Here is a 24,007-nt window from a genome sequence, read left to right as displayed (position 1 = left end):
AAATGGCTGCTTCCTCTGGGTCTCATTTGCAACTCTCAAAACTGCCTTGACATGGTACAAAATAGATTTTAGTCGCGCACCTCGAAGGTGCATTTATAGGGGTGTTTCTTCCCAAAATTGCTTTCTGTAATACAAACGGTCCTGGTGTCCTAATTTAAGCCATAAATGAAACTAACATTTTATTTTACTCTAAGGGGTGGTACTGAAGGTGGTAGGAGAATGGACATGACACACTTCTGCAAGGGGCACTTTTGGAGATTTGTCCGCAAAGGCTCGCCCTGGTCACCCATCCTGACTTAGTGGTGTACAGCAAAGGCTTCAAAAAAATTACCTCTTCTGTATTAGAACAAATGTAAACGTCTGTAATCAATAGCTCCTTTTAAAGCCCTGTTGATAAACATAAAGGAACGCTAGAAAGCATATCACAGATTTCTGCACAAACGTATTTCCCTGAGTTGCTTTTATTTGTTTCTGGCCTGGATTTCAAAGAGCGGGTGCCAAAGAGTGTTCTTGCTCCGAACGGCTTCAAAGCTCAGTGCCAACAGCAGGCCGAGCCAGGTCAAATGTGGAAAAGTCAGAAAGTGCCTGAGGAATTTCACCTAGAAAATGTATACAATGTCCCATTCAGCAGCGAGAGATGACAAAAGATAGCTTTCCTACAGAAAACAGGGGAAGGAAATAGAAGCCTCTTATTGATAGTTGCAGCTGATTGTAGACATGTGTAAGAGGTCTGGAGAAAATGTATATAATAAGGGAAGGATAGGTGCCGCACTCTTCTGTGCATTAAAGGAGAACACTGCGCAAAAAATGGAAACAGGAAGTGATACAGAGGACCTGCCATCTACACGTGGTGGGTACATTACGCAAAACGCCTTGGTTGTGCACCAGTGTGCCGTCAGGAGACGCCAACACAATGCAGAAGTGCATGTAGGTGTGTGCGTTGGTGGACAAATCTGACGAGGCGCACTGCGCAAAAGTGTAAACGTCACATCAAAGTGCAACCTCCTACCTCTTTAGTACCAATCATTTCATTGAATTCAGCTTTTTCTTCTAAATAATGCTTAACCTCATGTACCAAACTCCTAATTACCCATAGAGTGTAAGCTTGTGAGCAAGGCCCTCTTACCTCTTGTCTATTTGTCAATGTCCAGTCTTGCTTTATTAGTGTGTTACCGATAATAAAGCCCTGTGGACTATGGTGTCACTATATTAATAAACGTGTAGAGCATTCTTCAATTCTGCTCTATTACAGCAGACTGGACAAACGGATTTCTCCCACATCGCTCCCATCTGCTAAATGAGAGGGTAAATGAGGTTCCGCCTTCAGACGACTTTATTTCATTAGCTTGCACATGTTCCCAAGCAACTTCTACTAACATTACTATTAGTATAAAGAGAGCAGTCATTTGACGTATTCCAGAGTAACAAAACTAAACAACTATACCTAATGATATAAAGACTGTTACTGTCTCCTATCTCCGTCCCGGTCATCGCTATGGAGACCGGGACGTCACTTCCGGGGGCTTGCCTGCCGTTGCCGTGGCAACGGATAGACGCTCCTCTCTCCACCGCCGCGTCCCGGCGTTGCAGGGCAGCCGGGCGCGTGCGCAACAGCGGGACAAGCCTGCGGGCTAATTTGGCCAGTTGATGTAATTAGAGAGCTGGGCTTTCATTGGTCTGCTTTAGTATTTAGGGCAATGAGGTCTGCTGCCTCATTGCCGGTTATAGCTTCTGTCCCACATTCTGCTGACCTGCTTGTTCCTGTTCCTGTCTATTGTATTCTGCTGACCTCTTGTGTATGACCCTTGGCTTTGGATTTGGACTTCGCTTGTGTATCCCGTGACCCTGACCTTTGGCCTGTCTAGTGTTTCTCGTGTTTGCCTGTGACCCTTGACCCCGGCCTGTTAAACTGGACTTGCTACCTGCTGCCGGCCCTTGACCTCTGCGTGGACCTCACTCCGCCTGCCTGGGTTCTCCCCAGCCGGTACACACCTCACGACTCTGTCAGTCTGCAGCCTAGTCTTTCCCCACCATCAGGGGCTCCAGTGAACACCTGATTGGCAGAGTAGACTCCGGGTTGTGTTGTGCCGGCTGGAGGGGTTCCTAACAAAGACATTGCTAGAGAGTGCAAAAAAAAGAGCTAAAAAGAAAAAAACACCACATTTAGTAAAATTTGAAATAGAAAATGTACAAGGCAATAAAGCAAAGTCTTCTGAGGGTGCACAGCCCCTTAAAACATTGTTCTGGGGAGCACCAGGCAGATTTTAGCTGCATTACTACATGGTTTGTGTTTCTAAAGGTTAATGCGGATACACATTATGCAACATCTGAATAACTTGCATATCTGCTACTAAATTCGGAGGAGAATGTCGCTTTCACACTTTCTTGCACTAAGTGTCTCACTTCCTGCTTTCTTGGCACTCACAGGCTCGTACCCTATGTGGTATTGTATATGTACTGTCCGTTTTGTAAACAATCTGGTTGCTGTGGTGCTTTGCAATCATAAACATAAACGCCGAAAAGAACAAACTGTTGGTTTTCATTTGGGATGAGAGTTAAGTTCCAAACCTCACATGCCACCGTCTGACCGGGCTGCGATGTCCTTACATCCGCAATGTAAACTGAGGCTGTCTGTGTGTCTGAAGTGGAGACCTCGCAGGATTGGCTGTCTGCGAATGTCTTAACACGGAGTGTTCCAGGGCCTCTTTTTCCACATCTATGCGGAATGTGGCTTGTAGGGCAGGACGGTGTATAAATGCTGCTTTTTCTAGTCATTTCATAGTCTAACTCAGAAATGCCAACTCACAGGTTATGATCTCTGAAAATAAACAAGAGCTGTAATGATTTTATACCAAAATTCCCAGGGAACAGCACAGAATAGATTCCTTAAAAAGTTTTGACTATTTGAGGTACAGAACCCCTTTCATTGCTTGGAAACTTTTTGGGCAGCACAGTGGTTAGCATCACTGCCTCACAGCGCTGGGGTCATGAGTTCGATTCTGTCCAGGGCTCCATCTCTGTGGAGTTTGTATGTTCTCCCCGTGTTTGCGTGGGTGTGCTCCAGTTTCCTCCAAAAACATACTGGTAGGTTAGCTGGCTGCTGGCTAAAGATGGACCCTAGTGTGTGGTAGGGAACTTAGACTGTAAGCTCCAAAAGGGCAGGGACAGAGGTGAATGATTAAATGCACAACGCTACATATATGATGGCGCTATATAAACAACAATAATTTAACCTAATCATTAAAGTGTATATATTTCTGAATTTTAGCAAGAAAAAACTGTACTCCCCATCTTATTTCAATAATTACAATTTCAATATGGCTGACAGAAAGTGATATCAGTGCTCTCCTTGGCATGCTGACAGTATCAATGATAGCGAAGGGATGGTGCCAAGAACCGTGGCATTCATCAGAGCTGTAACTTGAAATTTTAGCGCCTGGGGAGCGAAGCAAAGCTGCCGCCCCCCTAGACCTCAATTTTAACCAAATGAACCTAAAATATTCATGAACTGCGCACGCCTTCAGCAGTGCGCCCTGGGTGGTCGCGCTCTCAAACAGTCTTAGTTACGGCCCTGGCATTCAGTTCCTGGCACTCCGATGGCAGCACACACCATTGAAAGTGGTCCTTCCTCATTTGACAAGGGAAATCCTGTGACATCACTGCAGTTAGGTCACAAGGGCAGCCCCCAGCAGAGGGCGCACTAGTACTAGAAGAAACAGCTCTGGTACCTCCAGTTTATAATGAATTTATTTAGTGCTGGAAAATTGGAAGATCCATCAAATAAACCAGGGGCTCCATAAGTTAAAAATCTGAATAATTTTAAAAAGAGAATCAAGTAATGAGAAAAAACAAAAATACATGAATGCATGCCTCAAATGTAAAATAAACAACACATAACTGGTGTCACTATAGTCGGGAGAGCTTACTGATGACATAATTAGGTGAACTAATGAGCTTCCACTAGATATGTCACTTATACAAAATGCAGAAAGTGTATTATTGCTTTCATTTTGCCTATTTTCCCAATATAGTGCACTTACCTTACAAATGTGTTTATTCCAATATACTATTAGTTTCTCTCGGTCTGTGTGTGTGTACGTTAGGAGATTTAAATTGTAAGCTCCAATGGGGCAGGGACTGATGTGAATGAGTTCTCTGTACTGTGCTGCAGAATTAGTGGCGCTATATAAATGTATAGATGATGATGATGATATACTACCAGAAGACAAAAGCTACATAAAATTCACATTTGTAAACAAAAAAAGTTTATTAAATTACCCACAATGAAACAGACGCACCGCAAACCAAAATTTGGCTTGGTAATGAAGGGGGGCAAAGTAGGTAAAGGATTTCTGTTTATCCCTCCCTGCCATGTATTTTCTGCTATATTACCTAAGGTTTGTGTCAATTATTTTTTGATTTGGGGCGGTCATGTGAGCGAACAATCATGTGACACTAATCTTATGTGATCTTTCAGAGCCTATCAGGAACATATTTTATTTATATGTTATTAGATTAAAATGTAATTGTGTGCAAATGACAAGTACTTTTTTTTTATAGTATTTTTGGTCTATTTTGCAAACATAATTCTGTCTCTAATGGTTGGTTAGATGGAATCTTCAGCAGAGTGTATCTAACTGGCACCTGTTTCATATTCAGTTTTCTTTATCAAACGGACAAGGGTATGCAGTGGTTTGCATATGGTCCACACATCTGTGTCATCTGCCCAACGTCAGCAGTTTGAACAGCTATTTGCGCTAGTCAGTTGTATCCTGATGATACGATGCAGCAGTGGGGGCCGGACGTATGCAGAGGATCTGGTATTGCTCCAACAAGTTCAGGGGCTGTAAAAATATCAGTCACTGGCACTGTACAAAGGCCATTGTGATTTTAGTCTATTTGTTTCAAAGCTATTATTGCTAAATACTATAATTAATAACTAAAGTGTTTACTCTTAGTTAAAGTGATGCATCTTGTTATCTGTCGCTGACAGTTCACAGCTTCTCTTATCTAACGGAGATGGAAGGGGAGGCAGTACAGATGGAGTACTTAACTTGTGGTCTTCTAGGTAACAGAAATTATTGTTACAAACACACACAGAGATTTGATATCAGATGTAATGAGGATAAGTAAAGGGAGAATTTTTGGCCAGTATGTCTACTTGCTGCAGAGTTTGAGTCATTCTAAACTAAGACTAAACTTTAATGCTTCATAAAATACTTTTTTTTTTGGGGGGGGGGGGGAGAGAAGGACGGAGATTGGAGGCATAACAAATTTTACTTACTGTTGCCTTTCAAGTTTCTAATATTTAGCTAAATAAATTCAAATTCAAATATCCATGAGACCTTAACAAAAAAATCAGGTCTACAATATTTAAAAATCCAAAACATACAAGGATGTGTTGTATTTCCTCTAGTTTTCTTTTAAATTCTGTATGTTGTCTTAGAGAAGGCAAATGGTATAGTTGGATGCAAATGATGTTTGCATTTCAGGTCTTGGTATTTCTACTATTTATACTAGTAAAGAAACAAAAATGCACCCTTTACCTTCAGTGCTGCACCTTCTACAAATATAAACCACGACTCTGCTCTCTGCCACGAAACCAATGCGAGAGCTACAAGTGTACTGTACGGGTACAACTGTATTACCGAATATACCGGCATTAGTTAACGTTAGCATCAAATCAAGAGAGAAGGTGCAATTTTGCACCTCGGCAAAACCATGTTTTTGAAGATTTAAAATGTTTGGACAGATTTGGAGTTGAAAGGGGGGAGTGTCCTAAATCAACTCTAGCATAAAAATAAAACTGCCCAGTATTGTGTGCTACATGCAGATTATTAATATTATTTATTTATTTATTTATAAGGCGCCACAGGTTCCGTAGCGCCGGATACAGAAGCAAGTAACAAATAGATGAGGTAATACATGTCAGCAGCACAGATGAGTGTGAGTAATGCTATGAGTACTCACACAGAGTGCAGCAAAAGACGTGACGGGACGTACGAGGGACAGGAGACAGACGTGGGACAATAGGTAGAGAGGACCCTGCCTGCGAGGGCTTACACTCTAAAGCGAGGGGTGGTGAGAGACAGTAGGACTAACTGGGAGAAAAAATTTAGATGGCAGACAAGGAAGAAGAGGTGATGGATATAATGGTTAGGAGGTGGTAGGATAGGCGACTGAAGGTTGGGGGAGAGACGAGTCAGACCGGAGAGGGAGTTCCAAAGATTAGAGGCAGCACGGCAGAAGTCTTGGAGGCAAGCATGGGAAGAGGTAATGAGGGGTGAATTGAGACGGAGGTCAGAGGCGGAGCGGAGTGGACGGGTAGGTATGTACCTCGAGACAGGGTCAGAGATGTAAGGAAGAGAAGTCTTGGTAAGGGCTTTGTAAGTGAGGGTAAGGAGCTTGAACTGAATTCTGAAACGGATAGGGAGCCAATGAAGGGATTTACGCAGAGGAGAAGCGGAGAGGTGCGGTTGGAGAGGAAGATGAGCCTAGCCGCAGCATTCTGTATGGACTGAGGGTCAGAAGTGCGAGAGAGCGAGGAAGACCAGTGAGAAGGAGGTTGCAACAGTCGAGACAAGAAATGATGAGTGAATGGACCAGGATTTTGGTTGCTTCCTGAAAGAGGAAGAGACGGATTTTCATAATGTTCCGGAGGCAGAAGTGGCAGGATTTGGTGAGGGACTCGATATGAGGGGTAAAGCTAAGGGCTGAATCAAGGATGACTCCAAGGCAGCAGGAGATAGAGTGATGCTGTCAACCAAGAGGGAGATATTGGGAGAGATAGCAACATTGGCAGGAGGAAAGATGATGAGCTCGGATTTGGAGATGTTGAGTTTCAGGAAGCACTGTGACATCCAGGTAGTTACAGCAGAGAGACAGCTAGATACCTGGGTTATGACAGCAGGAGAGAAGTCAGCGGAGGAACGATAGATTTGCGTGTCATCAGCATAGAGGTGGTATTGGAGGCCAAATGATTGAATGAGTTCACCAAGAGAGGTGGTGTAGAGAGAGAAGAGCAGAGGGCCACAGACAGAGCCTTGTGGGACTCCAATAGAGAGAGAAAGAGGGGGGGAGGAAGAGCCAGAAGCAGACACACTAAAAGAGCGGCCAGAGAGGTAGGAGGCAAACCAGAAGAGCGCTGTTTCACGAAGACCTATGGAGTGAAGGGTGGTGAGAAGAAGAGAATGATCGACGGTGTGAAAAGCAGAGCAGAGAGGTCGAGAAGTACGAGAAGGAAGAAGTGACCACTGGACTTAGCTGAGAGCAAGTCATTTATTACTTTAGTGAGGACAGTTTCAAATGCAACCAGTACTTTCCTTGCAAACAAAAAATAAGTAAATGAATATGCACTCATTATATTGCAACACGGTTTGCAAATTTGCACCCTTTAGCTAGATTTGCGCATACCTCAGTGTCCTCCCCAGCACCTATTTCCCAGGTGCTCTATCTGGCTGTTTTTACTTGCCACCCGACAAACCATTGTTTCTCCTATTAGAGCAAGCACTATGTGAGCACTACAGCCAGCAGTGTGCGTTAGCCCACTGACCATCAGTATGACCAGTTCTGGCAGTGTGGGTAATAACCTCCAACATGTTTCATTATTATTGTAAAGTATTACAACTGCGCCCACCCGGCTACTTCTTAGTGCCACCCGGCTGGAAAAATTTTCTAGGGAGAACACTGATAACTTATACTTCTAATTTCTCATACAGCCAAACAACACTGTCTACAGTAGAAAGGCAAGAAGTGGCTTTGACTTACCATGGAACTACAAGTTCCAGCAGGCTCTGCTAACCTTTAGACTTGAAGTCATGTAGCTGAAGAGCCACCATTTATGTCTGGCAGAAGGGGCAGACACTCCGCATATTTGGAGGTGTCCCTGATTTGGATATAGAGCCCTTTTCGGTGCTGGAGGCAATAAGAACTCAGCCACTGCCACCTGTAGGTCGCCTGTGCTTTTTAAGAACCATGTTAAACTAATGTAAATAAGACCTTAAAATTCGAAATTGTGACAACAACATCCAGAACGACTGCTCCACAGTCCCCTTACTATGGTATATCGCATGAACTAGAGACAAATATGCAGGATTTTATGAGAAAACTAATTCTAAAATTAAGTCAAAGGTGACTGAAAACAGGACTTTTAAGTTGTGTTTTTACTCTTACAACCAAACACATTTAAGTTTCGGATCAAACATTCATTAAACGTTGCACGTAACGTCTGCACAGACTAACAACCAGAAACCTTTAGTGATCCACTGTAGGTACACAGTGGAAAAATAGGCTCCTATCTGCAAATAAAAGCACCTGCATTGTAGGTAATCCTCTGTTTAATTTATCTTTGTAAGAAAGTGAATTGCTCGAATTCTTGCTGCGGACACGTCACACTAAATAGTTATGTTGTATGTTAGTAAAGATTAGAGATATTTATAAAATCTGTGTACGATTTATCTCATTCTCTGACAATTAACGTCCACCTACTGCCTACACACAGTGGAGGCAGCCATTATGGGCAGCACCCTGGCACAATGGTAAGCATTGCTGCCTGACAGAGCTGGGGTCATGGGTTCAATTCCGACCAGGGGGTAAATGTATCAAGCTGCGGGTTTGAAAAAGTGGAGATGTTGCCTATAGAACCAATCAGATTCTAGCTGTCATTTTGTAGAATGTACTAAATAAATGACATCTAGAATCTGATTAGTTGTTATAGGCAGCATCTCCACTTTTTCAAACCCGCAGCTTTGTATGTTCTGCCCGTGTTTGCGTGGATTTCCTCCCACACTCAAAAAACATACTGATAGGCTAATTGGCTAATAACAATAATAGACATGTGTAGGTAATTTAGAATGTAAGCTCCAATAGGGCAGGGACTGATGTTAATGATGACAATACGCTATATAAATAATAATAATACGTTTTCCATGGTGAATCAATATTTATGAGAATGCAGCCTACGTACTTACTAGGAGTAAGGGACATCGACGTAGTACTCAACGCATCCCATCTATTCTGTTCACTAACAGCTAATGACTTCACTGAGGCATGCAGTGCATAGTGCCTCATGCCTCAGCAGTGTTGTTAGCTTTTAACATGGAAAGGCTGCACACTGATGAATAACAGATGAATAAGGATCCTTGCACCCAAAATGATGTCTCCAATGTATGGAACGGGTAAACTTTAATACAGAAAGCCAGGGGGCTAGATTTACTAAACTGCGGGTTTGAAAAAAGTGGAGATGTTGCCTATAGCAACCAATCAGATTCAAGTTATCATTTATTTAGTGCATTCTACAAAATGACAGCTAGAATCTGATTGGTTGCTATAGGCAACATCTCCACTTTTTCAAACCCGCAGTTCAGTAAATATACCCCAGGATGTCTGCAGCCTGTCAGTCTTATTCCCCCTTTGCAGCAAACTGAAATATCTCAGTTTCACTCCCCATATATATATATATATATCTTTTCATTCAGCTGAATTTACATTGAAAAAAATGTGTGTGTTCAGAGTTTTGTAAATGACTGGCAAGAACAAGTTCTCTGGGTTATGTGATTGCTGTGGTCCGTTTAGCATTGCTGGATTGTTGATTCTTCACCAAATTCTTTCCCACTGTAAAAAGGTGCTTTTAAATGCCACATTCCAGCGCTGGTGCCAATAAGTCACTGGAGCATATTTTCCCACAAGAACTGATACGCTGCACAGAACTCGCCCTATTCCAATCTTCTGGTATTTTCAAGCTTACGTCAAAAGCAGAGCTGTCAAAGGGTAGTTAAAGGGTGAGCTTGCATTATCTTAGTCTACTACTGTTCTTTCCTACCAGAACTAGTAGGTCTGTGTTATATGTATAATGATGCAGTAGTATGTAACATTACAGAAATTCAGCATTTTATGGTACACAACTCTGACGCAACAGCCAAATGAAAGCATATAGTCAGCAGTAACAATGAAGTCAGAAAAATTATAATGGAAAGCTATTATTTATAACAAGTTAACCCATACATGATACTCATGCATTCTAGTCAAATCAAGCTACTTAAGGTGTTAAAAAGGTTCTTGTCATGCATTTGGGCCATAGCCCAGGCCTCAACCTCCAACCACTCCCCACTGTCACCCCCGGCAACCACCAACCACTCCCAACTGTCACTTCTCCTTCAAGAAATATATATATATATTTTTTAAATCTTTATAAACACTTTTAACAATTAACAAATTAAACAAACAAATTAAAAACATCTTAGTATACCAAATTTCAGCCCTTTCTGAATTTTTTTTTACACACACACTAAGAATTTAGTAGGTCAGTGTATAACTCCGCCCAGCAGGTGGCGCTGCAGCTTGGTTTTATTTTTTCCACACACACACAGACAGACTAACACACGCCACTAGACATTTATATTACAGATATTGTATTAATATGTCTTCTGTACATATATATTTTTTTGAGATTATGTTATTCTGACTTTATATAAAAAGCAAATCACTAATTAATCCCACTAATTAAAAACAATGGTTCTCCACAGGGTCAACAATGGTTCTCCATAGGGGATGCCCACCTGTAGGTCACCATTCTTCACTGGTGGCGGTAATGACATTCCAAACTAAGCTCCATCGCTGATTGGCCGCATGTCTACCAATCAGCTTCACAGCTTTATATGCAGTATAGGCAATGAAACACATGGGGAAGAAGGATCTCGGATGTGAATGGAGGCAGAGAAAGGGGCAGAAGAGCACATTGGGGAAGAGATGGGGCAGTTCAGTGTATGGGGGAGGGGAGGGAGCTGAGCAGTGCACAAGTTATTTTGTCTATATAAATCTCCCCCTTGGATGAAGTAAAATGTTTGCAATTATGTATAAAAAAATTATGTATTTAGAGTAACAATGTGTTTTTAAGTGCAAAACTAGCAGCACTGCCATGAAACAGGAGCTCATAGAGTTTTTTTTAAGCATGTGGGGCAGGGGGGTGGGGAGGGGGGTTCAAAATAAAACAGTTGAGCAGTCTTGTTTAAAGAACATGACACCCAAATACATCTTATCATCATCATCATTTATTTATATAGCGCCACTAATTCCGCAGTGCTGTACAGAGAACTCACTCACATCAGTCCCTGCCCCATTGGGGCTTACAGTCTAAATTCCCTAACATACACACAGACAGACAGACAGAGAGACTAGGGTCAATTTGATAGCAGCCAATTAACCTATCAGTATGTTTCGGAATATATAATAATAAACCCATTCCACCCAAATATTGGAAAGGTAGGGGGTCGAATCCTGCTTTTCCAGAGATACTCCTCAACACCTATATAATGGCTAATCTTCTAATATAGAATTGTATTCAGTATTCAGTAGAATTCAGTTCTTCTGACATATAAGAGCTTCTCATATGTCAAGAGCAGTGATTGGTCAGTGTGCTATCGTCACATGACAAACCAGTATGTGTCGGACGAACTGAATTTCTAAACTCTCAATCCAGCCACTGCAGGAAACTTAGTGCCAGGGGAGGGGAAGAATGAATAACAGGTGGAGAGAATGAATTACAGGGGGGGGGGGGGGGGGGAGACAAACTACAGGAGATGGCTGTGGGGGAGAAATTAATTACAGGGGAAGTGGTGGTGGGCCAGAATTCAATTACAGGGGTGGGAGAGGAGGGAAAATTAATTGTAGGTTGGGGATGAATTATAGGAGATGGGTGGATGACTGGAGGTAGGCTGATAAAAGGATAGTAAGAGGGAGAGAGAGGAACCAACTTGCAATCAATGGAAAATATAAGTTTACATTTTTGGAGACCAAAAAAATCAATTGGTAGACCAACATGTAAATCTGCCTGACATAACCTGGAGGCCACACAAACAAAAATATGTCATGCCTTGTAGTCTGTCATTCAACATGAGCTCTGAACAACAGGAGTGCCCATACGTGGCCAACATTAGTCCATTGGTGGAAAACTCAGAATGTCAGGTAGCCACTATGCTTAAAAAGTGGAGCAAATATTCCCTGGAACCTTCACAGCTTAATCTGACTTAGATCTGGCAAACTATCCCCTGAATGACATGTGTTGCTGTACACCCTTACAGTACTTAGCTTAACAATTGCAAACACAAATATGATTTTTAACAGAATTTATCAAGAACAGGAGCAGAAGGAATGGTAAGGGTCTTAAATAATAAAGAGGATTCTCATACCCCCCTCTGTTGTTCCTAACCTGCATGTTTAATTATTATTATTATTATTATTATCATTTATTTGTTAGGCGCCACAAGATTTCCGCAGCGCCGTACACAAAGCAAACAGTAGACTATACAGGGTATAACAATACAGAACAATAAACAAAAATACCAATGCTTCAGAAACTCCAGTTAGGTCAATGCAGTAGAGGCGAAGTAGAAGAACAGGTGTGGAGACAAGAGGGAAGAAGGCCCTGCTCATTCGAGCTTACATCCTAAGGGTGGGTGAACGAACAGACACAATTGGAGGAATTTGAAGTGTGGGGAGAGGGACCGGGAGGAGAGAGAGTAGAACGTTTGGAGGAGATGCGGGTTAGGTAGAAGGTTGGTAGGCTTTAAGGAACAGGTGAGTTTTGAGTGCTCGTTTGAAGGAGCACAGATTAGGAGAGAGACGGATGGAGCGAGGGAGGTCGTTCCAGTGGAGGGGGGCGGCACGGGAGAAGTCTTGGATTCTGGAGTGGGAAGTGGTGATAAGAGTGGAGGAGAGGCGGCGGTCATTAGCTGAGCGTAGGGAGCGGGCAGGAGTGTGAATGGAGATGAGGTTAAAGATGTAAGGGGCCGTAGACTGAGAGAGAGCCTTGTACGTGGTGGTAAGGAGTTTGAAAAGGATTCTGTAGGGGAAAGGGAGCCAGTGTAAGGCAAGGCAGAGAGGGGAGGCAGAGGAGGAGCGGCGTGAAAGGAAGATGAGTCTTGCAGCCGCATTGAGTATAGAGCGGAGGGGTGCGAGGTGGGAGTGGGGGAGGCCAGTAAGGAGGATGTTGCAGTAATCAAGGCGGGAGATGATGAGTGCGTGTATGATAGTTTTGGTGGCTTCCTGAGAGAGGAAGGGACGGATGCGGGCAATGTTGCGGAGTTGGAAGCGACAGGCTTGGGCGAGGCATTGAATGTGGGGGGCAAAAGAGAGAGAGGAGTCAAGAGTGACCCCAAGGCAGCGGAGTTGGCCGACAGAGGAGATGGTGGAGTTGTTAACAACGATAGAGAGGTCATGGTGGGAAGGGAGTCGAGGTGGGGGAAAGACAATGAGTTCAGTTTTAGAGATGTTAATTTTGAGAAAGCGCGAGGACATCCAGGAGGTGATGGCTGAGAGGCAGTCAGATACACGAGAGAGGAGGGAGGTGGAAAGATCAGGGGAAGATATGTAGAGTTGAATGTCATCAGCATAGAGGTGATACTGAAGACCGAAAGAGGAGATGAGAGCGCCAAGGGAGGAAGTGTAGAGCGAAAATAGTAGAGGGCCCAGAACAGAGCCTTGAGGGACTCCAATAGGGAGAGGGGAGGGGGTAGAGGAAGAACCAGACGTGGATACAGAGAAAGACCGGTTAGCAAGGTATGAGGTGAACCAGGCATGGACCGAACCGGAAAGGCCAAGAGAGAGAAGAGTTTGCAGCAGGAGGGGGTGGTCTACAGTGTCAAAGGCCGCGGAGAGATCGAGGAGGATGAGTAGGGAGAAGTGACCCTTGGCTTTGGCTGATAGGAGATCATTGGTAACTTTGGCCAAGGCAGTTTCAGTGGAGTGGAGGGGGCGATAGCCAGATTGGAGGGGGTCGAGGAGGGAGTTGACCGAGAGGTGTCTGGTGAGGCGGCTGCAGACAATCCGCTCGAGTAATTTGGAGGCAAAGGGGAGAAGAGAGATAGGGCGATAATTCGCAAGGGAGGTGGGATCAAGATTGGCTTTCTTGAGGATAGGAGAGATGAGAGCGTGTTTGAACGAAGAGGGGACTGTGCCAGAGGAGAGTGATAAGTTGAAAAAGTGAGCCAGGTGAGAGCAAGCAGTAGGAGTAAGAGAGCGAAGGAGGTGAGAGGGGATTGGATCAAGAGGACAGGTAGAGGGTGGAGAGGAAAGAATAAGGGAGCGAACTTCATCACCAGATGTAGGGGTGAAGGAGCACCAGAGCTGATTAATAGAGGGCGGTGAAGCGATGGTGGTGGCGGGAGAGGGATTGGAGGAGGAAATGTTCAGTCTGATGGCCTCAATTTTGGAAGAGAAAAAGGTGGAGAAGTCAGAGGCGGAGAGGGAAGATGGGAGAGGGGGAGGGGGGGGAGAGAGGATGGAATTGAAGGTGGCAAAGAGGCGACGGGGATTGGAGGACTGAGAAGAAATGAGGGACTTGAAGTAGGATTGTTTAGCAAGGGACAGGGCAGAGCAGAAAGAGGAGAGCATAAATTTAAAGTGGAGGAAGTCAGCCAGGGAACGAGATTTCCTCCAGAGGCGTTCAGCTGTGCGAGAGCATTTTTGAAGGAAGCGTGTAAGTTTTGAGTGCCAGGGTTGGGGAATAAGGCGCCGGCGGCGGATAGAAGAGGCCGGGGCGACAGCGTCTAAGGCAGTAGTGAGGGATTTGTTGTAGACAGAGGACGCCTGATCAGGGCAGGCCATAGAGAGCAGCGGTGATAGGAGAGTTTCAAGAGAGGAGGAGAAAGAGATCAGCAGAGATCATCAAGTCACAGAGGAGTGGCAGACACAGCTGTTGGACGTAGGAAACAATGTGATTGGTTGGTGGTGTCTGACCTTGCGCCAACTGCTCATGTGATCAGCCGGCAAAAGACTATAAAAGGGGCAGTGCTTACTCGGTCTCCTCACTCCTGACGGTTTTTATAGGCGTTTATAAATGAGGTGGTGACACCCATGCAATTGAGAGGACTGTATTGGCGTTGGTAATTCAAGTGACATGGTATGCTTTAGCCATTCAGCTCAGCAAGAGGTTTTGTTAATAACTAAAGTTTATTGTTTACAAATGTGCAATTATTGGTTAAGTAATTAATAATTTTATGTATTAAATCCAACTAAAAAGTGCAGGTAGTAATCACCAATGGAGAGTCTGTGCTGTTATGCAGTTAGCAGTCTACTCGAATATATTTCCATACTTGCATGGTGATGCAGGTGGCAGGGAGTTGACCAGGTTCCATCAGGTTATTCTTTTACACACCAATACAGGAAACATATCATAAAATATAAGTAAATGTCTCTCTATCTCTGGGACATCTGTACACATATCATATTAAATCAAAGGGTTTTCAGATCTAAGTCTTGTCTATTCTACTATACCCCAGACAGAAGAACCAGGCACGTTGATCTATCTCTGAACATGACTACTGACAAAGCTTTACCGTATCTTCCCGTCAGCTCTCTCGACCAGCTTCAGGGAGCTGACGGGACAGAGACAAGGATGCATATTTGGTGGGATTGCCCAGGTGCAAAATGACTGTGGTCAAAAATGAAAACCACTGTTTGCCAACTGCTCTGAGCTACAGTTCAATTGCCTACAAATCAGACTTGATATCCCATCTATTACAGAACATATTGTTAGCAGTTAGGGTCCATTTAGCTTTCAACTCCAGGCCTCAAACCCTGAGCAGACTTAATACAATTTGTTCACAGGAGTACTTAGCGGCACTAGATCAGGTTCATTTTAATGAACTCTACAACAAAGTGAGAAGACCCCCATTTCTGGGGGAACCCTGGTGCTTTATCCCTATCTATCAAGGCGCTAAAACTGGCGATATGATCCATATCGCCAGATGATCCATTCCCCATGGTTTATTCATGATAAACCATGGGGAAGCCAATTTCACAAGTATTACAATGGTGAATGTACCAGCACAAGTCTTCTGCTGCTCCTACCATCTGCTTCCAGAAAGCATTTTTACAATTTTGAAATCTTTTAAAATAATAATTTCTATCCTTATTTTTTTTCCCCCCGATTTTCTTTTTTTTATACAAGCGGAGCATCGCCAGGCAGCTGAGCATCCCCAGCATCAGTTTTTATTTGTCCCCCTAACCATAACTTTTATGAGCCATCAATACACTAACCTAGAGGAGCCTTTTACCTGCATGTGATACATTCTACTGCTCATTGTACTATGTAAAGTTTTGTAATTTTTTTTTATGTCACATTATGCTTTTGTTTTGTTTAAAAACTCAATAAAAATGTATGTTAAAATAAGACTTCAGCACTATGAGTGTTGGGGTTAATGTAACTAATTTCTGTAGTTCAGAAGTTACGCTACATGTACTGTGTGGTAGAGAGTGAGTATTAATGACTACAAATTACAGAAACTAGATGATTAATTTCTGTCTCATTTACTGGACAGAAGACCTGGTTATTTCCAAATGACTCATCCTTGTCCTGTTTCTAATAATCTATATTCATTTAAAGGTTTCCTTGTACTGATTCAAAGGAAGTCACACCAATAGCAAGACACATACTTCAGGAATTACCATTCTATGTGAAATGACTGAATACCGTGGCAGTATCTAACCTCAGGACAGAGTTCAGGTTGATTGCTTGTCTATAGCGCGGAGTTATTTAATAATATGGTGCAAGACACTATATTCTGTATCCTCCAGTCAGATATTAGCTTAGCTGAATCTACCACAGTGATAGGCAACCTGATCCACTTAAGGGGGCGTATTTTGTGGCCCTCTATCCCTCAAAGGGGCCACACATTACCCTTAATCCCAGTAATAAGTTAAAGCAAAACATTTAATCAAAGAATGAGCCACCTATCTGTAATAATATATCAGCAGGTATTTTAAACAAGTGTTACAAGCTATAACTGATCTAGGGCAAAATGTAAAGCTAATGTCTAATCGGTTGCTATGAGTTATACGTAGTTATAAATACGCCTTCTATCTACAGTTTGCATAAGGGTATTGGCCATTTCTTATTTGGATGACAAACAACGGTGTTAAAATGAAACATGATTAGAAAACTAACGTTTGGTCATATGGATGGGATAGTGCAGCCAACAAGTTTTTCAGTCAAAAATGAAATCTTTATCAATTTCTAATGTTCACAACTTAACAGGAACGAAGGTATTTATATGTATTTATACAAATGTTGACAGTTTTTTTCTACCTTAATTTTCCAACATTTTAAATCAAGATTCACAGAAATGCATTGTTATTATGGGGAATATTAAGCCATGCCTAGTTTAAAAGATATAAGGGCCCGCTAATATTGAATTTAGGTGCAAACATATCACTAAATCATAGCATCCAATCAACAGTTAGCTTTTATCTGTCTAGTGCAAGTTAGAGAATGAAAGCAAGTGGCTAATTGGTTGGTATGGTTCAGTGCAAATGTTGCACCAAAATGCAGTCTCAGTAGAGGAGTTTTTATGATTGCAAAAGTATGATCAAGTTGATAACAGTCTTGTTAAAGATAAAAATAAAAAAACCTGGTATTTCCACATTTTTATACATCTGCGACTGAATTTGGCACATTGTGTATTTAATGTATACAATAGAAATGATAAACAATAAAACGTACCACTGATGTAAGTGCCATCTGAAAACTGTAGATCCTTGCAAGGCCAAAGTCAGCTAGCTTTATCTTTCCATTACTGGTGACCAGAATGTTCTGAGGCTTGAGGTCGCGATGCACCACTCTGTGTGAATGGAGAAAGTCCAATCCTTGGAGAAGCTGGTGCATCATGTCCTAAAAACGGACAACAGAAGGGAATTACCAATTTTTACTTCAAAAATACTACCAATCAAATTACTTAAAGGGGTAGGAAACATTTTTTTTGCGATGCAGCAAAGGGATTGGACAGTAGGTCGCGCCTGGCTGAAGAGGAAGTCACAGGGTCAATCCTGTGACGGTCACGTCCATTCCAAGATGTCCTCTTCAGCCACGGTATGATCCACTGCTCTGAGTCCCATGGCTAAATCACAATAAATGTTTATATGTGACTGGGGTTTGGCTCCTATCTAAAGTGTCCCTCTTGGCTACAGGCTGTGGAGGCAGCCATTTTGTGGTCAGAGCCAATATTTATGAAAAGCACGGATTCCTAGTTAATTATTAGGCTGCGTTCTCATGAACATTGGTCCAGCACACAAAATGGCTGCCTCCTCTGTGTGATATAATAAAGTGCAGCACAAATGCTGTTTGCCGTATTTGTTGGTGAAAGCTCATGGCTTTGCAGACCGCTATGGCACCGTCTGATATTGTGTCCTCTAATGAGAGAGGCTGGGTGACTGAGGGGGCTTTTCCTTGTGGAGTGCGGGTTAGGCAAAATGCTAATTGTGGCGCACTGATGGAATCACCTTTCTGCTTTTAAGGAAGATACATTTACATTTATAAAAGTTATGGTAGAAAAAGTTAAAACTTCCCTTTATATAAATTGTTTTGGTTTTTTTGCAGTTTCACTATTTAGATTAAGATAGTCACAAATGCATGAGAAACAGCAGTCCTCTCGGTATATGTTGCAATGTGTGAATCATTACTGAATTGTTATACACACTTGTTCAGAATATAAAACCATGATCTGGTTGGAGGAGATGCTGTAACCCAACTGATGAGGCCTTTGGTCACATCTTCTAAACTGTAATAGATAGATGACATCTAGGACATGATTGGTTGTTACAGGGTACAACCCCTTTTTTGCCAATCAGCCCAGCACTAGTTTATATAAATGCTCCCATACAGGATCCTGCCACTCATCTGCCAGAAAGGCACCACCAACGGTATGTAAAAGTCCATCAAGGTCAACTTATCACTAGTTCTGATTCTTTACATAGTAATTGTACACAAAAGTACAAATTTCGCTTTGGATGGATTCTAAGCAAAACCTAATCCCATACGATAACTTTTCAGGAATCCGGCATTCTGTGATCCAGTGGATCCAATTAGGTCAGTGATGGTCAACAGGCGGCCTGAGGGTCGCATACGCCACACTGAGCCTTCACCTGCAGCCCCTTTCTGTTTTAGGCCCATTGCCCTCTGCCCTTATTCTCTACTTTAAGCCTCATGTATATAAGTATGACAGGCATTTTGTGGTAAATGGGGCTCTGAAGGACCTATGGAGGGGTGTTAGTTGAATGTTCTTTATTATGAGCATTTTGTATGAGTCTGAGGGGTGTTTTCAGGTGACTGGGGGATTTGATTGGCGTGTCGAAAAATACGAAGGGTATTTGGAGTACATGTGGGATCTATTCTAAGGGCACGTGGTGTCTCATTGAATGTCAATTAACTGTTGTAACTTATTACTGAGATAAAGGATAATGTGCTGCATGTTTTACCTTTAATTAAATTACCATTTAAAATCTGTCTGCCAATATTGCAAAAAACGACTTGCCAGAATCATACTTTGATACATTTACCCCCTGGGAGTATATTTACTAAACTGCGGGTTTGAAAAAGTGGAGATGTTGCCTATAGCAACCAATCAGATTCTAGTTATCATTTCTTTAGTACATTCCACAAAATGACAGCCAGAATCTGAGTGGTTGCTATAGGCAACACCTCAGCAGTTTAGTAAATAGACCCCCTGGTCTTATATTCAGACTGGCAGCGTGTTGACCACCAACAACGCATACATAGAATTGTCCTTTAAAAATGATTTCCTAAATAATGTTATTAAACTTTAGCAAACTACATTTTTTACACTTGCATTAACATCTATTATGATATAGCTTGAAGAACCTGCTTCATTCCCGTCACTGTTGTAACTCATTTATCAGGAAATAGTCGCTTTATCTACAAGCCGTTTTATTTATCATGCTTTGCGTTTTTCACTGTCTAATAAAAATGCCTTCCTTGTGCTCGCAGTCATCACAAAAAACTAACGAACACAGCGTGCAACATTTGGAGGGTTTTTTTCCCCAAATCGTGCAAACACCACGTCACCCTCACTATAAGTAAACAAATTAGAAGTATTTCGGTAAATGAGTGTCATACGTTCAGTAAGTTGTCATTTCTAGACGCAGCACAAGGCTACGAGGAAATGCAATATCAGCTGTCTAGCTGGTACGCAGGGGGACTGCAATGTGGCACTTGTTGATAACTGAATCTGTGGTCAGGCAGGAAGAGTACGTTAGCCTGGGGCTCGGTTTTAGAGCTCTCTCCTTTCCTGCAGTCTCCCCTGGATAGCAGCTAATTGTCTCTACTTGTGTAACCTCAGAGATAATGTCTGAAACAGCTCGAGCAACTACTTTTATTTTATTTTTTTTCCCTTTAACGGTCATTTCCTCTCTGGTGTAACTTGCATGACAGCATGTGACAAGCAGAAATTAATGGGGACACTAGTGTGCCAATAGCCTTGAAAAGCTTCGACACTGGATGCGGACTGCCTGCTTGGCCACCTAGCCAAGACCTCACATTAAACATGGCCAGGGGCCCACAGCGCTATTCACTGACAAGCCAGCTGGTTGCTGATTAGAGAGATAAAACAATGCCTTGCAGTCACAGAGGGAAAGGTTTAGCAAGTGCTCCAAAGCAAAGTTGTTTTAACCCCTTTGTAGTTAGTGCAGACCCTTGGCTACAAGGAAGCAAGCTTCATAAACACACAAGACCAGACTGAAATACTCGTTTAATGCCGCCTCTACTTAGTGGCTGAAATGTCATAAAAATCATTATCTAGCGTGATTGTAAAACTTCTCATTTAACTTACAGTTAAAGGCTTGTGAACAGGTTGTACAGCGAAAACTGGACGAGAATTCACGCTAGATATTTAGCCCTCACAGATTCTATGGCTGAGAGTTTTAAATCTATGACCCTTTGTGGCGCCTTATAACTAAAAGATAAGAATAATAATATAAGTTGCCAAGATGGACGTGTAGATGAGTAATGGTCAGCACGATTAGAATCCTGCTATTTGGTGAATTTAGTTTTCTTTAATATGTTCTTGACCATTAGAATTAGACCATGTACCAGTCAAAAAGACCAGCTGCGTTACCAGGAAACTAGTACTTAGTAATTCAAGTATTATTTAGTCTACAGTCCTATTGCCACATGATCATTTACATACTCCAGGAGATCTGTAGGGGGTCAGAATTACAATGTTGGAATATAGGGCCTGATTCATTAAGGATCTTAACTTGAGAAACTTCTTATTTCAGTCTCCTGGACAAAACCATGTTACAATTCAAGGGGTGCAAATTAGTATTCTGTTTTGCACATAAGTTAAATACTGCCTGTTTTTTCATGTAGCACACAAATACTTGATAGCTTATTTGTACACTGAAATTTAAAGTTATTATTTGTGTGCTGCATGAAAAAACAGTCAGTATTTAACTTATGTGCAAAACAGAATACTAATTTGTACCCCTTACATTGTAACATGGTTTTGTCCAGGAGACTGAAATAAGAAGTTTCTCAAGTTAAGATCCTTAATGAATCAGGCCCATAGTTATCAGAATAAGAAATATGGCACCTAGTCATATAACTTTATTTACTCGTGTTGTTGACCACCAGACTATGTACTACTCAGAGAGGATTAGAAGCCCATAATTTAGTTTTGTTTACACTGTAGTATTCTTGTCCATTATATATTGGGGTTCTGTAATAAGTTGGGGGTCATCTCTATTCAGTTTTGGCTACAGGGAGTGATTAGGTTGGGCAAAAAAAATGTTTAACTAAAGAACAACAATGTCGTTCTGTGCATGGACTTAAAACTTAGATCTCTGCATTTTGTCATAACATACGAGTGGCCAAACTGGGCATAGACCATTTCACTCAATACGGACAAGATATTTTAAAGGAGACTTCACGTTTGGTGGGTTTACCAATTTAATTGTTCTGCAGAGCTGTTTGGAAGGTTTTGGACATCGGACTACCTGCCTGAGTGTTTGATCCCAAACCACGGCAGCAGCATTGGAGGGTAAGGAGAAGGGTTATGGATGCCGCATTCTGCACAGCTGAAATGCAAGCAGTGCCAATGGAATTCTTTGTTGCCATGACTACTGCTCAGTCACAAGTGCTAAAAGAGGACAAAGAAATCTTGTTACGTATGTGAATGGGAAGTATCCCGTCTCTTTCCTTTGGGGTGTTCAGCGATTCTTCAAGAGCGCGACTACAGGGGCATTCCCTGCTATGTAGGAGGGTGCGGAGCCTGAACTCTCCAACACCTCTGCGCTCCCAGTGATCAGGTCTCCTACCTATATTTGGGATGCATTTTGCACCTTCCAGGTATTCTTTGCGGGAATGCACACTGGTAGGCACAATTTTGACCAAAGTACTAAAAATATTCAAACACACAAAAGTGACAAATTTAATAGACGCTCCTTATGTCCCCTCACTAAGACATAAATGAAGCTAAACCGAGCATTTAGGAGAAACAGAATAGTGAAAATGAGAAAGGATGACCCTAAAGTTATATTCAGATGTGATGTTTTTGTGGATTCCACCCTCCACATTTTCAAGGGCATCAAACAAACTACAAAACTACTAGTACATTTATTTTCCAAAGACCATGAAATGTGTGTACCCTGAAATGTACTTCATTGACAAGTAGGTGATATAGTGACATAGTTGATAAGGTTTAAAAAAAGTCACCAGTCCATCAAGTTCAACCTATTTTAGATCTCCTACGATCCCTCTCTTGTATTTGTAATTGATCCAGATGAAGCAACTACCAATCTGTTTCAATCAGGAAAAATCCCTCCTGACACAATATTGCAGTCCTATTTTTCCCTGGATTCACTACTAGCCTTCATTTTAATTAATGGTCGTAACCCTGGATTTCCTTTTCCACTAAAAATTTGTCTAACCCTTTCTTAAACATATCAATTGAATCTGCCCTCACCTTTACTGGGTGTGAAACTTCCTCTCCTCTAAACTTAGGGGGTGACCGCGTCTCCTATGTATAGTCCTTGGGGTAAAAAGTTCCCATGAAAGATCTCTGTATTGACCCTTAATGTATCTGTACATAGTAATCATATCCCCTCTTAAAAGCCTTTTTTCTAAAGTAAACATGCCTAAACTGGCTAACCTTTCCTCATAACTTAATGACTCCATACCCTTTATCAATTTTTTCGCACTCTTCTCTGAACCCTTTCTAGTTCCAAAATGTCTTTTCTATAGAGTGGTGCCCAGAACTGTACTCTGTATTCAAGATGAGGTCTTACCAACAATTTACATAGTTGCAAAATTACACTATCTTCCCTTGCACCTATACCCCTTTTTTATGCATGCCAATACTTTATTTTCCCTTGCAGCTGCTGCTTGACATTGAGCACTATTGCTAAGTCTACTGTCATCGAGCACTCCCAAATCCATTTCCATTATAGATTCCCCTAAATTTATCCCTTTTAATTTATAGATTGCATTCTTGTTTTTGATCCATGAATGCATAACCTTATATTTATCTATGTTAATTAAACTTCATCTTTCATTTGGCTGCCAAATCCTCCAGTTTCTGAAGAGAAACTACATCTTGCTCTGATTTTATTGCCTTACAAAGTTTGGTGTCATCTGCAAAAATGGAAACTTTTCTCTCTAAACCATCACTAAGGTCATTAATAAATATATTAAAAAGGAGTGGCCCCAGCATGGAACCTTGAGGTACTCCACTTAAAACTTTTGACCAATTAGAAAATGTTCCATTTATCACAAGTCTCTGTTCCCTATTCTCCAAACAGTTTTCGACCCAAGTACAAATGTTGTTTCCTAGACCCAGTTCCCTTATTTTGTAAACCAGCCTCTTGTGTGGCACTGTATCAAAGGCCTTTGTGAAAATCTAAGTAGACCACATCTACTGTACTACCTTGGTCTAAGTTCCCAATAACTGCCTCATAGAAACTAATTGGAATTTCAAGATCGTCCTTTAATATTGTTTTTCCTTGGTTGCAGGAGAATTAGACATTTGAGAGGGATTGAAGCAGGAGTGAGTATCTTCTACTATTCTGATACTCGGAGGAGGTGAGTTTAATATAAAAAAAAAATCTCTTTTAAATCTCTCAGTAGATGAGCACTGACAGAAAAGCTTTGTTGATAATACAGCTGACAGGTTTGTTCATTTGAACTTCATCCTGATTTTAATTTTTTGGGTAAGCAGCTGAA

General features: G+C 42.0%; 1 protein-coding gene across 1 annotated transcript in view; it reads right to left on the bottom strand.

Moving 5' to 3' along the window:
* The window catches only part of CDK6 (cyclin dependent kinase 6), a 130,613-nt gene that overhangs the window by 44,219 nt on the left and 62,387 nt on the right, over window positions 1-24,007 (bottom strand). The window contains exon 4 of the mRNA XM_075211809.1: window positions 17,498-17,665. Coding sequence (XP_075067910.1) covers window positions 17,498-17,665 — 168 coding nt within the window. The remainder of the gene's footprint in view (window positions 1-17,497; window positions 17,666-24,007) is intronic.

The sequence above is a fragment of the Mixophyes fleayi genome, chromosome 5 (assembly GCF_038048845.1).
Source record: "Mixophyes fleayi isolate aMixFle1 chromosome 5, aMixFle1.hap1, whole genome shotgun sequence".
Classification (NCBI taxonomy): domain Eukaryota; kingdom Metazoa; phylum Chordata; class Amphibia; order Anura; family Limnodynastidae; genus Mixophyes; species Mixophyes fleayi.
Note: the sequence above shows the minus strand (reverse complement) of the source record. Positions and strands in the feature narration are given on the sequence as shown.